Raw genomic sequence first — 16,118 nt, 5'->3', positions numbered from 1 at the left:
GAAAGGACCTGAGAGCCCACTGGAAAGCTCTCCCCGTGGCCAAATCTGGGACCATCTGAGCAAGAAAATAAATAATGCTAGTAATTGGTTTATCCCGCAGAATAAAATAAGAACTCATGCGTCCATGTTGATATACATAATTAATTGAATTAATAAATAACTGAGAAGAAACTCTCTCCCTTTCAATAGAATTCAAACTAACAAATGTGAAGTGGATGACGGAAGTTGCGAGTCACTATTTGGCAAATACCACAGAAGGTTGTTTCAGGCAAGGACCATCAACGCATGCTAAACTTAGTGGGAGAAAATACATTTCCGTAGCTTCAAAGTCTCTCTGCACATGGTAACTATTAAGTGCAAGGAGGAAAATAATAACGCAGTGAAGAAACCTGCTAAAAGCCACCTTAACCAGTGATGATACTGAACATCACTGGTAATGGGACAAAATGATACCATGTGGCTCCTCTGGATATGTTGGAAATGACACAGTATGTCTCCTGAGGTATTCTGGACAAAATGTGGAACCTGAATTTAACTCAAATTCAGGGACATTCAACAAAATTACTAGCCAGAACCCCAAAACATCAAGGTCACACAGATCAAAGAAATCCTAAGAAATTGTTACAGATTTGAGACTATGGAGACCTGACAACTAAATATAATGTGTGATTCGGGATTGAATCCTACACCTGAGAAAAAGGACATTAGTTGGACAATTGGCAAACACTGAGTAAGATGATAGTGTTCTATTGATGTTAATTTCCTGATTTTGGTCATTATACTGTGGTTACATAAGATACTACAATCTGGGTGAGGTATACAGGAATTCTTTATTCTATTTATATAATTTTTTATAACTCTGAAACTATTCAAAAAGAAAGTTTTAAATATCTTCCCCCCAAAATAGCCAAAATCTGGTTTTATCACTACTGAAGCCCTTCACTCATTTTAAGGACATAAAAAGGGTCCAAGAGGTATTGATGGATCAGATTTAAGAAGACATTTACTAGGAGACAGCTGAGTCTCGCATCCCCATGTGCCCTCCTCTTAAACCAGGCCATTGCGATGATATATACCATTTGCACCCAACTCCAATGCAGCTATAGGTGTGATTGGAGAGTTTTCTGAGGGCATCCCTCTCACTATTACACCGCGCTGCATAGATCCCCAAAAGCTGACTGCCCGCAGAAAGACTTCCTTCTGGTTATGCATAATCTGGAAAGTGCCCTCCAAAGACACAGGAAAAGATCAGGAATCCGTGGGACCGAATGAAAACATGCCCAGAGGACACGGGAGGGAAGGAACGTGGATAAAGGCAGCACTGTGCGTGTGGTGAGGAGGGGGAGGGTGCTTCTGGGATGGTCAGCCTCTGGTCTACCTTTCTACACAGCCCAGCTAAAAGCGCTGTCCCTTTAACACTGTCCAGGCTGGAGAAGCAAGGGACTCACAGGGGCAGGTCCAGCGGCAGCCACAGGTCTCTTCCACTCTGACAGGGGACTGGCTGTTGGGGCACGAAGGCCTTGGCCCCCGGTCGCAGTTGACCCGATGGCTATTCAGCAAGGTCTGGCCGTCCGGCAGGCAAGTCACCGTGTGGCACTGATCTGGCAAGGTCCAGACATCCCCCGGCTGTAAAAGAAAGAACCAGATTTAGTCAGGACATAGGAGGAGAGACTCCAACTCTAAGCCCCTCTACTAGGCCAAGACCCCTCTGGAGACACCGAGACTAGGACCTGGACAGAGGCCTAAATGGCAAGGAGACAAGAGACAGAACACAAGAGTCACAGGTGGACCCGACCCCCCGCCTCCCCCCAAAAAACCACAGGAAGCAATGGTAAGAAGAACCAGACCAAGACCATAGAGGGAAAAAAAAGTAAACGCGGAGGAACAAGGGCCCAGAATGAGCATTTCTGACCTTTCCTTCAAAGTCAGCGGAAGGGAACTCACCCTCTTCTCGTTCCCGTCTTCATCCACGCAAACGCGAACGAACCCTGAAACAGACCCGAACGAGGCCTGAGTTCCCACCATCACCCCGAAACTCTAAGCCATCCCCGATGCCCACGTGGGCTGCCGGGGCTGGTGCCTGAAGCTGACTTGACTCTGAAGGAATCTGAGAGGGTTTAGCAGTGAGGATGCGGGGCCACGAGGTAAGAGGCGGGCGTCCTGTGCCTCAGGCAGGCTTTTGAGATCATTTATAATTGCAATGATGGCAATAGTGATAATATGGCAATAACCGTGGTTCATAAAGCTTTCTCACAGTGTCTCCTCTTCTTCTTTCACAGATCATTGGTGGGGGGGAGGGAGTAGGGAGGAAATGCGGCAAGATCCTGAACATTCGAGAGAGATCCTGAAGATTCCTACCAGGAGGAAAGGGCAATAGCTCCGCAGTAGGTTTTGATTCACAGCTAATCACATAGGAGAACATATTAAACCAGGGGCAAAAATCATCTGTGGTTAAAAGAAGATTTGTAACCTCAAGCCGACTGAAGCTATGGTGCTTTGATATTAGATTCTATGTTACTGGGTTGCTAGAGCCTATATATTCATGCTGACAGTGAGTGTAGGGCATGGGGAAGAAGTCTGCGATCTGCCGGATGCTGAGGCTCCCTGTTCTGTCTCCCGCTTCTTTATCCAAGATCCCTGTGCACGATTAGGCGTGGGCTTTTCCTGCTACAGTTTGGGCGGGCAGGTAGAATGGGAAGAGGGCTGTACTCAGCAAGCTTCCTTGTAGCCCCTGGGAGGTGCATAGCACACACTTTCCTTGGGCAGAAACTGAAAGGTCCTGATCTATATCACAGTCTTCATTCAAGGCCAAATCTGTGCATGAGCATCCTCATGTCTCTGAAGTGGGTTTTGCTGGTTTTGTTTTTGTTTTTTGAGGAAAGGAAGAAAGATATTACTGGACTCACCAGAGCACAGCTTGTGGAGGAAGGAACTTCCCAGGGTGGGGAGGTCTTCGATTCGCTGGAGCTTCACCACATTGGAGCTGGCATCTGGGCCTGCTAAGGTCCTCAGCTGGGCTGTGTCATACTGATCCCCAATTCCAATGGGGAACACTGTCACTCCTGGAGTGAGCAGAGGAGCAAGAAAGGGTCTCTGTCAACCTGCTTTGGTCAGGTGGGCACAAAAGGGACCAGCCTGAAGTTACATCCTGTATCTGTATAGAACCTCATGTTTCCCAGACAGGAGGCTATTCAATCAGTCCACAGATGTTAATGAGCTCATACTCTGTGGCAGGTACTATTCTAAGCAATGCGGATGCAGTGAACCAAGCAGATGAAGTCCCTGTCCTCATGGAGCCTACACTGGAGACAGACAGACAACAAACACACAAAGAAGTAAACATCTAGTATTTCAGACATGGAAAAAACAAAATGGGATATGAGAATATTCAGGTGGCTGGAGGTGTGTTCATGAAAATACGACATTTGAGTAAAGACCCGAATGAAGTAAGGATGGAAGGAGCTAAGAGGATAACCCAAGCAGAGAAAACAGCAAGTGCATGCCTGGCCAGGCGTGGCTCAGCGGTTGAGCATCAACCTAGGATCCAGGCGATCGGGGTTCGATTCCCGGTCAGGGCACCTGCCCAGGTTGTGTGCTCGATCGATGACTCTCTCATAATTGATGTTTCTGTCTCTCTCTCTCCTCTCCCTCTCCTTTCCTCTCTCTGAAATCAATAAAGATATATTAAAAAAAAAAAAAAAAAAGAAAGAAAACAGCAAGTGCAAAGACCCCAGAGCAAAAGTGTGGTGCAGACTCTGGGGTGGTGGGAGCAGGGCAAACAGGAGAGGGAGTAGAGCACAGATCATGCAAAGCTTCCTAGGCCACAGTGAAGACTTAACATGTTCTCTCAACAAAATAGGGAGCCAGCCAAGACTTTGGAGCAGAGGAGTGATGTGAGCTGAAGGGTCACTACAGTTGCTGTGTTGATTATGAACCACGGGGAACAAAGGTAGAAGCTGGGTTCCAGATAGAAAGACATTACAATAGTCCAGGTGAGAGAGGATGGGGACTTGGATTGTGTGACATGGTGGAGGCGGCATGGTGTGGTGGGGTTCTCAATATATTCTGAAGATGGAGCTACAGTTGCAAATGAATTGGATGCGGGTATGAGAGAAAAAGAGGAATCAAGGATGCTGAGGATTAGGACCTGAGCAACTGGAAGAATGGAATTGCCTTTTTTTAAGGTGGGAAAGACTGCAGGAGGAGGAGATTTGGGTGCAAAGGTCAGGAATTGGATTTATATTGAGTTGCCTGTCAGAACACTGAAGTGGAGTGGAAGTGAGAGACCCAGGCTAGAGATAGAAATTTTGAAGTCAGCAGTATACAAATGTATTTAGACCTAGACACTGAATGAGACTGCCCAGGGGGTGCGTGTAAGAAGAGAAGAGAAACTGTCACAGGGTTGAGCAATGAATATGTGCATGCCCATTTACAGATGAGAAACTGAGGCCTTGAGCAGCTCAGTGACTTGCTCTAGATCACATCTGTTTCCTCCAGACCATAATTACTTCCTTTCCTGATGAAAGACTTTATTGGAGTCTTAATACTACAGAAGAGAAGTCTCCATCCTGAAACACCTCCAATCTAGTCTCCATAAAATTCTAGGTGTTTGTAATTTGCTTAAGGTTAGAGCTGGTTTTCTGCTGGCAACTTTTCAGCTCTTGTAAGCTGGTTGTATCATCCAAGTAGATACAACCTTTTAGAGTCTTTTTCCTTAAAACAATAGATTTCATAAACATGTCATAAACATTCATTCAATGAATATTAAGTGGCCACCTATTTTGCGCATTATGCACAGAAGTTACAAAACTAAGTGAAATTTTGCCCTTGCCTTCAAAGAACCACCAGTTTGTACAAGAAGCAGATGTGTAACAAAACAAAACAAAAAAATACAATGTGATTTGCATGCTTGGAGGAGTTCAGATGTGGTACAGAAGAAGGGTGAAGACCTCAGAGGAAAGACAACTCCAGAACCGGGTCTGAAAGATGAACAATTCTCCAGGTGGCCACAAGAGGACTTAGCACCGTTCCACTCACTCGGCCCTCCCTCAGCCCCACACCATCTGCCTGGGATCCCATTCTGTTGATATTCACAGCACAAGTTCCTATGGGACACCAAGCCTGAGTCACCTGTTTTGTCTCCTTCCTAAAGCAGAAGCCTTTGACTCTTGCCCATCCCGCACCCCTAACCCATCAGGCTGGTACAGGAAAAGCGCTCTGGATACATGAAGGTCCCTGGTGGTTCTCAAGGCCTCATATGAATCCCCCTGGCCTCGGACATGGAGAGAGTGGTGAGAGACCAAGGACACCACGTAAAAAGATGTGATGTAAAACCTACCCCTTGACACAAAGGGAAAATATGGAGCAATTAAAGGTTAAAATCTAAAGAATGCAGACAAATGGAGGGTTAACACACACTTATTACCGCTTGGTTTCTGAAAATCACAGGGACTGGATGATTTCCTGCTGTGTAAAACCAGGCCATATGTGGGTATTGAGCATTTAAGTCAACCTGGAAGTAATACCTTTCGATCCCCTGGCAGTTTAATGCAGGCTCAGGACTGGACACTGGACACTTACGGTTAGATCTGGCAGTGGCGGCTGCTGCAGCCACCGAATCCGTGGAGACGCCCATGACCAGGATGACCACTGCCTTGGAGGCACCAGGCCTGGCACCGTGGATTTCTGAAGTGATGTACTGCACAGCAAAGCCCAGGGCACTTCCTGAGTGGAGAACAGACCACACAAGTCAGCCCTGACTGCGGGAAATGGCATTTGTGAAGCCGGCTGGGCATCCTGTCTCCAGGTGGATCCTTAGACCACCAAAACAGAATGATCAGGGACTCAGAGAGTCTCACACGCAAGTGAGATTCAGACAAGACCGGAAAAGACATCTAGGGCCTCACTTCACAGGAAAGAAAACTGAGGCCAAGAGCAAAGTGACAGGCCGAGGTCACTCATCACTGATGCCGAGAATGAGGGCCCGACGCAGCCCCTGCCCCCCAGCCCACGGCCCCACGTTACCGATTTGGCGGGGGCCTCCCTCCTGTTGCATATAATCCACAAGGCTCAGCAAGTGGGTCTTCTCCTGGGCCACGTTCCAGGGCACGTCGATGGTGGTGATGCTCCCGTATTGCAGCACTGACACCTGCATGAGCTGAGGCCCTGGAGGACAGAGAACATGGAATCACACTTTCAAACAGGCAGAGCCCCAGGAAGAGCCCCTGTTTCTAACCTGCTCCTTCAGGCGCACCACTCACCTATATTAGCTTTTGAAATGAAAGCCTTGGCAAAACTCTTCATTTCATCGAAGTAAGAAGCTGGAAAGCCGGAGGAGCCATCCAGGAGGAGGACCACATCCAGGGGCTGGCTACAGTCTGAAGAGAGACCAGGAAGGTGAGCACACAAGTACCAGCAAGGGACTGGCCACTGTGGCAGACACCCACATTCAATGGGCAGGTGCACAGGGCACCACCGACCACATGGCACCGCCAAGGGGAGGTGTCGCCGTTGGTCCTGCAAGATGGCAAGATGGGCCTGGGAGGAGGGAAGGGGGCCCATGAGTGCCCCAGGTTTGGAGGCATTGGGAAGACTCTAGTGTCACTCAAAGGCAGTTTAAATGACTCCCAATGAAAGCAAGAGGCATCTACTCCCTCAGTAACAGGAAACTGCAACTCTTCTAGAATTGAGAGAGACTGGAGCAGCAACACAGGGAGATGGAAAAAGGAGATGGGCAGCAACAGATCCCTGGAAAATGAACTTGTGTGGCCTCAGGTCTTATGGGCAGGCAAGTGCTACAGGGGATTCTAATTAGTGCTACAAGGGATTCTGATTATAAGTGCTTAGTGCTCATGTGACTGTTCAGGCGCCGAGTTGTGATCATAGTGAGGAAACAAACTCTAGCCTAAACACCATTCCGCAACTGGGTAAGATGATGCTATTATTGTTCTCCACAGAAATATCACAAGCATTTAAATAATTCTGTAGCTCTGATTAAAACAAGAATAAAGAAGCAAAGGCACCGATACCAAGCATGAGGATGAAGACACATTAAAAGATGGCTAGTTATTCTGGGATGGTCCCAGACACACCAAATAAGGATGTTCAAGAGCTAGGAATTGGTTAGACGTTAGTATCCATTGAGAAGGCAATAATCACAGCAGAGTGGCAAGCATTTTTTGAGCTCCTGCTATGGGCTAGGAAATGTTCTACACATTTCACTATTATTATCCCCATTTTACAGATGAGGAGACTGATATACACAGAAGTACTTGCCCAAAATTATTACACACAAAAAAAAAATTGCCCAAAATTACTCAACTAGCAAGTGGCAGAGGTGAGATTCAAACCAAGGCGATTTGGCTACTGAATCTGAGGACTTAACTTGCTACCTGTCACCTAATTTCCTGGCTTTGCCCCAAAGAATGTCAGCTACTTAGAATAATTGTGCCCATCCAGTGTGGTCAAAAAGCTAATAGTCACCAAATTTCACAGATTGCCTCCAAGGCAGGGAGTGGGAGGTGGCTGTGTGAGAAACACATAGTTTTTACTCCATATCCTTGATCTTATTTACATTTGAACAATAGATGTGCACCACCTTTGAATTTACAAGAAAAGATCCCCCCCCCCCGAATAAAGGCTCACAGATGCATCTCCCTGCCTGGGAGGCGAGGACACAGGCACTCTGGAGGCTGGATGTGACCGAAGGCACAGAGCAGAGGAGCCAGGCTTAGAACGCAGGAGTCACATCTCTGCCAAGGCCAGCCTCAGCCTGGCACCTGTGCCAGGTGCCCACATACCTGGGGCAGGGGAGAGGGTGGGAATCTGCAGCCCCTCCTCAGAGCAGCACCTCTGCAGCACCAGGTCAGGAGCTTCTCGGGGGAGCGTGTCAAAGTCCCTGATGAGGATGGGGGCGTTGGGCCAGCCGATCCTCTCCAGCTCCTGCAAGTTGGCATGAGGGCCCACTCCAATGGGCACCACGTGGATGTCTCCGGGCATTCTCTTGATCTGGTCAGAGGCGGGGTTCCCTGTGACCATGTAGACCAGGTTAGGTGCCTGCTCCCGGTCCCCCTGGCTGGCCAGGAAGCTGTGCTCCGACACGTACTGCAGGGCCAGGCCCGTGTTGGTGCTGTTGCCGCCCTGGAAGCGGATCTCCCGCACCCGCTGCAGGACATCCCCCTTGGACTGCGTCTCGCGGAAGGTGGACTCCACGGTCACTGTGTACGAGTACTGCAGCACAGTGACATGGATGCTGTCCTGGCCCACGTCCATCCGCCGGATCACCTCCTCCATGAACTCCTTGCTCCTGTTGAAGTTGGCCTCGCCGATTTGGTCCGACCCTTCCAGAACAAACACCACATCCAGGGCCACGGAGTTCCTCTTGGGTCCCTGCGTGGAAACCCCCACGTGCTCCGGACCCACAGTGACCTTTGCCATGGGAGGGGGCTGAGTAGGGGCCGGCGCTTCGGGAGCCAGGTCACAGAGGTAGCTGACAATCTCGTCCCTTCGCTGCTCCAGCTCGTCCACACTGCTGAGCACAAAGGCCTTGTTCTCGGGGGCCTGCCTCTCGATGAGGCGGATCTGCTTGAGGTTGGCGTGGGGCCCGATGGCCACGGGGACCACGACCACCTTCTTCATCTTCAGGCCCTGGACGTAGCGGAGCAAGTTCCGGCCCAGCTTCTGGGGCTCCTGGCTGGCCGTGAGCAGCAGGGCGATGCGGGAGGCCTCGGGGCGGTCCACCTTGCCGAAGATCTGGAAGAGCGTGTACTTGAGGACCTCGCTGGTGGAGGCCACCGCGCTGCCAGCGTACTTCACCTGGCTGGCAAGGCGCCGCAGCTCCGACGGCCGCTTCCGGTCCCGGAGCTGGATGTAGGCGTGGGAGCCCTCGTGGTACTCCACCAGGGCCACGCGGATCCACTTCTGGGAGATGTGCAGGCGCTCCATCATGCTCACCACGAACACCTTCAGCACCTCGAACTCGGCCTCGGACAGCTTGGAGGAGCCGTCCAGCAGGAAGACCAGGTCCAGCAGCTTGCTGCAGTAGTAGTCGTGCAACGGCGGCTCGGGGGTGTCCTCCACGAACGGGGTGGTGGGGCTGACTGGGCCTTCCGTGGGGGGCACCTCTAGGCCATTGGCTTCCCTACAGGCTTCACAGGTAAGGTTGACACCATCACAGTGACTGTGGAGGGACAGAAACAGAAACGGTTCGGGAAGGTGCTCTGAGGGCTTCTCAGCCCTGCTCAGAACCACTGCACATATTTCCATACGCCTGCCTGCCTGGCCCACCCGAACTGAGCTCCCACGGATTGCTCGCCACCCAACATCATTTTTGTTGTTGTAAATAATGCTCACCCGAGGATATTTTTTCCCTTGCTTTTCAGAGAGAGTGGAAAGAAGGGAAGGAGGGAGAGAGATAGACAGAGGAAAGAGAGAGAAAGAAACATCGATGTCAGAGAGACACATCGACTGGTTGCCTCCCAAACATGCCCGGACTGGGGCCTGGAATCGAGCCTGCAAACCAGGTCCACACCCTTTGACCAGGAATCGAATCTGTGACCCTTCAGTGCAAAGGCTAACACTCTAACTGCTGAGCCACACCAGCCAGGGTGAGATATCATTTTTTAAACATATATCCCCAAATAGCATTGCTACACACACACACACACACACACACACACACAGAGCAAAGGCTTCCATTGATTTTACAAGCCAAGCGTTAACCTGTACTAGGACCTGAAAAAGAATCTTTCTTACTTCCAGGGCATCCACTCAACCATTGAAAATTGATTTTCTTTTCAACCTACATCTCTAGCAATATAAATATTTAACTACAGTCCAAACTTTCTGCCAAGTAACTCCAAAGACAAATATTACTCTAAAATGTTGACACTGACCAGGACTTATAAATGTTCTACTGAAGATAAATGCTTTATGGTATTTTTTATAAAAGGATTTAAGCTGTATGAATTTTGTACCATGTTTAATATGCTGGGCTTTCAGGAAAAGAGGAAAAACTGGACCAAAAATATTTTTGGAAAGATGGGTAAAGATTCAAAATCCCAGCTTTAGCTAACAGAACAGAGCACTTGAAAGTAGCATGGGGGGGGGGGGGCCTCTCTAAGATGTAGACGGGGTAAAGTAAGTGGCTCATTCATTCATTCTTCCAGCAGACATATGGGAGCACCTATCATATGCCAGGAACCAACTGGGCCCTGCACCCAGCCCCAAGCACATACCACAAGTCTTAAGCACAGCAGTTGCCCCTGACACAAATTCATGCACCACCAGTCCAAATTTCCAGCCCCTTCTGGTCACTCCTCCCTTCCACCAGTGTCCTGGGAAGTGGCAGGCTATGCCAGACCCCAGGTGAAACCCAGGATAGGACCTTCTCTTCTATGAACTCTTGGTCTTTGAGGCAACTTGCCTTCAGCACCCCCAGTAAGGCCAAGAACCCTGGGAAGTGTGCCCTGTGGCTCGCTTCCCAGGCGATGTTCCAGCCTGCTTTGGAACTATTGTCCACACCCGTTTGCCTCTAAGATATGTGCCCCGGTAGTTCCTCCTCCCCGTGTGCCAGCAGAGAGAGGTGGGGAGACAGCTCTGCACTGTCATGTCCTGTGGCTCAGAGCCCCATGCCAGCCAGCGCTGGGCCCTTTCTTTATTCCTTACAGTCTCCATTTCAGCATAGGGAGAGTGGATAGGCCAGGTCTTACTAGGAAGTTAATTCCCACTTTCTCATGGTCCACACGATTTATTGCTTCCATCTTTGTTAACAGTGCATGAGCGACATACTTTCTAGTTTCCTGTGTTTGTTAGAAAACTCACCCCCGGCAGTGTTCACTCTTGTTTACACAGATGGCTGCGGCGGGATCTGACTCTGGCAGCTGTGGCCACAGCCCCTTCCCCGGTGAATTTCAGTTCTCAAGTTTAAGTTCCCATAAGAAGTGGTATTGAACATATCAACATCCAGATACATGTTCCTTACTTAGGAACAGGGCTTCAGAGAGCTCAGTGCTCACCCTGGGGACTCGTTCTCACCTCCCCAAACTCCCCCTTTCCCAGAGGCAATCGGGTGAGAGCCCAGGGTGTACGGATGGCTATCTTTCTCCAAGTTACAAAAGCCCTGTCCTGGGACCTTGGTTGTGGTCCAGAGGTGTCCGTGTTACACTGAGGGGTCAGGACTCTGCCTCACTTTCCTCCCCTGCATCCCACCTCCAGTAAAAAAGAAACCTGACTCCCATAGATGCCTGTCCCAGACTAGATGTGACCTCCAGGAGCAATGAGAAACCTCACCCATCCTTCAGAGAGGAGAGATTAACTAAGCCAAGTCTAACCATCCTCTTAAGGGATGTTTTCTGGAGAAGCGATCTAGTTTGTCCTTAAAGGAGAAACAAATTAGCCTGGCCAGCGTGGCTCAGTGGTTGAGCATCGATCTATGAACCAGGAGATGGCGGTTTGATTCCTGGTCAGGTCACATGCCCAGGTTGCGGGCTTGATCCCCAGCGCGAGGCGTGCGGGAGGCGTGCGGGAGGCAGGCAGGAGGCAGCGATCAGTGACTCTCTCATCACTGATCCTTCTATCGCTCTCTCCCTCTCCCTTCCTCTCTCGGAAATCAATAAAAACATATAAAAAAAGAAAGAAAGAGAAACAAACTAAACAAAAACAACCCCTTGACTCGCATAATGAGGGCGTTTTCCCCAAACCTACACCTCTGAGCAGGTCCCCAGAGAAGACAGTAAGACTCATGCTTCAAAAAACTAGGTTTTACCAAATCTGGCAGTGCTCAGGGTCACTGGGGTTCAAGGTGATTTTCTTTCCAGAGGCCAAGCGCCGGCCAGACACCTCACACACAGGGCAGTCTTCAGCATCCACACAGGTCTGCAAGAGCTCATCGAGGATTTTCCCTGAGGGACAAACTTCCCATCAGGAGCCAATACTCACCTTTTCCACAAGGAAAACCTACCTTTAACTAAAGGGACTTGTCCCGGAAGCCAGCGCTGCCTGGCTCCCCAGGAATCACCTCACCACTTGGGGAGCCACCTGCCTTCCCTGGAAGAACTGATTTCTCCCTCAGTAGAACTGGGAGGGGGAGTCTATCACCACCTCACTGCCCCCAAGCCTCAGCACAAGTGAAATCTTATTTCTTTTTGAGGGTCTTCTTTGTTCCACCAAAAAATGTATTTCATAATTCTATCCAGTACAGTAGCCAGTAATCATATGTGGCCAGATTTAAATTTAAATTAATACTAAATGAAATTGAAAATTCAGTGCCTCAGACGCATGAGCCACATTTCAGTAGAACCTCCCCCCACTGCAGCAGGTTCTGGCGGAAAGGGCCGCTCGGCGATAAACCCGTGAACAAGCACCCAGAGGCGCTGCGCTGGACAACGATCCCAGCCGGCCTGGCTCCGACGGAAGGACGCGTGGAGACAGAGCCCAGGGTTAGAGGGTTAGGGACAGGGCCCCTGGGCGAGGCTGAGACGATGCAGGACAAGGAGTCCTCTTGCCTGACAACCCATCCATCCCTCCAGCCCGTCCCACCCGGGCGGGTGGCCGACCTGGAGGGCAGTGTGCGTGGCAGCCCTCCACACACTGCACGGGGCAGGCCAGGGGCTCCGGGTGCTGGCACGTGGTGGGACAGGCAGGGGCACAGCTGTTATAGCGCCACTCGCACTCGTACCCGTCCTCCCGGAGGTTCCTCTCCTCGCAACTCTGGGCTGTGCGGGTGGAAGAAATGGGCGTAATGTTAGAGGCCGCTGGCCTTTAAACCACCTAATCCAGGAGCCTAGCGGTTCTGAATCAGTTTTCCACAGAAAAACAATCAGCTGCGTACACCCGAGGGAGGAAGACCCCACTAACCGTACGAGTTGATCACGCGTATGGGCAATATGACGGTGTCTAATTAAAGACGTGTATTCACGTCCCTCTTCTTTTCATCACGGCTCCCTCTTCTCCCTCTTCCCGAATTTCTCCAGAGTAAGGCCTCTACATATTCCTGTCTTTGAACCCTGTCCCCTGTCCCTCCTTACTCACATCACGTGTTGACTCCCTCCGCCCTCTGCCATCCATCTCCACACTAGAGCTCTGCCTTCTCCCCCACGAAGGTGTCATCTGTACCCACTTTAAGGTCTTAAAGTCTAGGCTCATGGGGGTTGAGGGGAGGGTGACTGAGACCCTGAGGGACACCAGGACTCACGACACAACGTGGCTGTCCTCCAGGTCACCACCTGGCCGTGCTGGGCACACACATGCGCGTAGGCAGCAATGGTGTCGCAGAAGCAAGCACAGTCCCCGATGGACTCACAGGAGCAGGTTTCATAGACGCAAACATCCAGGAAGGGCTCGGGGTCCACCTGCAAGGGAGCTTCAGGGTGGCCTAGGCCTGCGACCAGACCTGGGCACTCTGGCTCTTGGTCTGGGTGGGGACGTGCTGGTGGTCAGAGCAGGGGAAGGGGGGCTCCAGGGTAGGAGGAGAAATTGGGTCAAGGCTTTGAAAGAGGGGATGGGTAAGAAGGCAGAATTCCCAGCTTCTAATCTGTATTCCAGCAAGACGCACTGAGTAAAGCACTGTGTCCAGTCTTTCATAGAATAGATGTGTCTAAGAATTTTTCAAAAGAGCACTTCTATCTATCTGTCCACTCGCCTGCTCAGTCATCCATCCATCCCCATAACCCACTCCTAACCTCATAGGTGTTTGGGTGTTTTTTACACAAACACAAACATGCACACACAAACACGCTGATCACTCTCTTTCCTTGCCTCCCTCCATTAAGGAGAGAGAGAGGAAATACACCAGGACCCACTCAGGTCGCCCCATGAAGTGCTTTGGGACTATTATGCTGGACAATTAGCACCAGCCTGTGCATTCCTGGACTCCAACCCCAAGCCTGCAAGAAGAGGGAGCCTACCCATCATCCATGTTCAATCACAGGAACCAGGCGCACCACCCCTTCGCCCAAACATGCCACCACACACACTGGCCTCTGTCAGGGTCACTGTGAGGGTAATGAATGCAGACATCGAGTGGGTCGCTACTTCCAAGACCTTCCAACAACCCAGGTTCCCCTGACTCCCCTCACTGTCTTCACTCTTCCCGTTCAGATGCCCAGGATTCCCACCAAACTAGGGGATCCCAAGTGTCCTTTGGAGTCCTCAGGAACTAAAAATCACTGGGTGGATAGAAAGAGAACTGAGACACAGGTATCCATCCAGTCGCACCCACGGTGGTGGTGCTACACGGCAGTGGGCACGTGTTTGGCGCTTTCCTCACCCCCACTGGAGAGGAAGACCCAAAACAGGCCACATAATGAGGCCTCAACATCCCTGGAGCTAAGACCAGAAAAGGGGTTTTGAGACAAGACCTAGGAGCTGCAGGGTTTTGTGAGGGCAGAGGATAGGGTACTCAGGTTTGAAGATACAGTGAGGTAAGAGGAAAATGAAATTCCTGGCCCTAGTGTTGGAGACAAGATAATTCAAGGGGCACCAACCCGAAGGCCGAGGCCAGAAGAGAAGCAGATGTCCAGGAGAGTTATGCCTGGCATAGAAGAAAAATGACTTTCCTCATAAACTGTCTATTTTCCTTTCTGTTTTCCAGCCTGAAGCCAAGAAAGGGAGTGAAGTGGTGACCCCATGCAGACCATTTTAAAGGCGCCCAGGCAGTGGCCACAATCAGGCGTTCGCGCTCTGCGTGCCCTCAGCGCTCCTCTGCCTCTGGCCTACCCCCGCACCCTCACCAGCTTGTTGCAGCCCTGGAAAACGTCACTGGTGAGGATCCTGCAGGAGGAATCCACCATGCTCTGCTTCATGATGTTGTTATGGCAGGTGGCAGGGAACGAGTTCAGCGGCACCTGGGGAACAGGACCAGAGGACACAAATAGACCAAAATAATCAGCCCAGAAGGATCCAAGAGGCCCTCTTCTGAGCCTTGCAACCACAGCAAGGCGTATCACCCCCCACCCGCCACCCGAGGCCCACATGAAGACCCCAGACGTACTTTCCTGGTGTCGGCGCACTGCGGGCTCACTTTCCAGGAATTCCCGAAGTCCACAGGGTCGTCCTCCACCTGGAGATTGCTGCCGGTAAAGTCGTTGTTCTGGATGCCATCGAAATTCCCACAGAGGCCACACACCCGCTCCTAGTGGACAAGTCGAGAGTATGAGCACTGCAAACCTCAGGGCCAATTCTGATTCAGGGCAAGGAGGCCTCTAGACAGCAAAGGAGGCGGGCTCGTCTGAGGAAGAGAGGATGGAAGTGGGCAGGGATGGAGGCCCAGGAGAGAACAGGGTGACTGGCAGAGCCTTTACCTTCCCAAGGCCTTTTCCTGGCGTTCCTCACTGACCTCATTTTAAAGTTAAAGAAAAAAAAGATCATTCACAAAGAGAGGCAACCTGCTCATGTCCCGTAGCTGGCCAAGGGCAGAGTGGGAATTAAGCAGCCTTGGCCTTGGTATCTCCAGTATAAGCCATCGCGCTCCCTGATAAGGACCTGAGCATAAAGAGGAGCTGGTTCGTTGTTACATCAGTGAGAGTGGAGAGGTCTCAGGAGAGAACACTCTAGTTGTACTTTATACTATGGGCACGGGAGTCCCTCACCAGGAGACCTGCCGCCTGTTGGGAGCAGGCGGCCAGGATTCTGATGTGTACCAAGTGCCACCAGGGCTAACACAGTATGTCACTCATCTTCGTGTTCACCTATCACAGTGTTGGTTTACAAGTCCTAAACAAGTAATCACTGAGTGAATGGAAACCATTGCATAAGAAATACAGGAAGGAGTGGAACTATTTGGCCTGGAAAGGAAAAGGTGCTATGCTCTTACAACATAGCTGGAGCCCTGTCTTGGGACAAAAACATGTGACTTACCCTATTTTGCTTCAATATGGAGAATTTGGTTTGGTACAATGGGTATAAGTTACTGGGAAACATGTAAGAATGTTCCCACAGTTGGACAAAATGCCCAAGGTCTTTACATGACCTTACAGCCCCCACAGTATGGTCCCTGCCTCCACCTACCCTTGTTAATGACCATTCTCCTCAACTCCTTCCATTCTAGCCACAGAATTGCTCCACTACCCCAAATATCGTCCCCCTGCAGCCTTTGCAAGGGCTTAAATTCTCTCATCCAG

General features: G+C 50.5%; 1 protein-coding gene across 1 annotated transcript in view; it reads right to left on the bottom strand.

Moving 5' to 3' along the window:
- Nucleotides 1-16,118, bottom strand: part of VWF (von Willebrand factor) — a 120,554-nt gene that overhangs the window by 36,801 nt on the left and 67,635 nt on the right. The window contains exons 23-34 of the mRNA XM_087814830.1: nt 14,990-15,130; nt 14,730-14,843; nt 13,193-13,349; nt 12,555-12,713; nt 11,765-11,900; nt 7,800-9,178; nt 6,261-6,377; nt 6,025-6,165; nt 5,581-5,724; nt 2,907-3,062; nt 1,945-1,988; nt 1,449-1,626 (exon numbers count right to left, since the gene is read on the bottom strand). Of these exons, the coding sequence (XP_087670956.1) occupies nt 1,449-1,626; nt 1,945-1,988; nt 2,907-3,062; nt 5,581-5,724; nt 6,025-6,165; nt 6,261-6,377; nt 7,800-9,178; nt 11,765-11,900; nt 12,555-12,713; nt 13,193-13,349; nt 14,730-14,843; nt 14,990-15,130 (2,866 nt within the window). The remainder of the gene's footprint in view (nt 1-1,448; nt 1,627-1,944; nt 1,989-2,906; nt 3,063-5,580; nt 5,725-6,024; nt 6,166-6,260; nt 6,378-7,799; nt 9,179-11,764; nt 11,901-12,554; nt 12,714-13,192; nt 13,350-14,729; nt 14,844-14,989; nt 15,131-16,118) is intronic.

Source organism: Miniopterus natalensis, chromosome 2 (genome assembly GCF_054644295.1).
Source record: "Miniopterus natalensis isolate mMinNat1 chromosome 2, mMinNat1.hap1, whole genome shotgun sequence".
Classification (NCBI taxonomy): domain Eukaryota; kingdom Metazoa; phylum Chordata; class Mammalia; order Chiroptera; family Miniopteridae; genus Miniopterus; species Miniopterus natalensis.
Note: the sequence above shows the minus strand (reverse complement) of the source record. Positions and strands in the feature narration are given on the sequence as shown.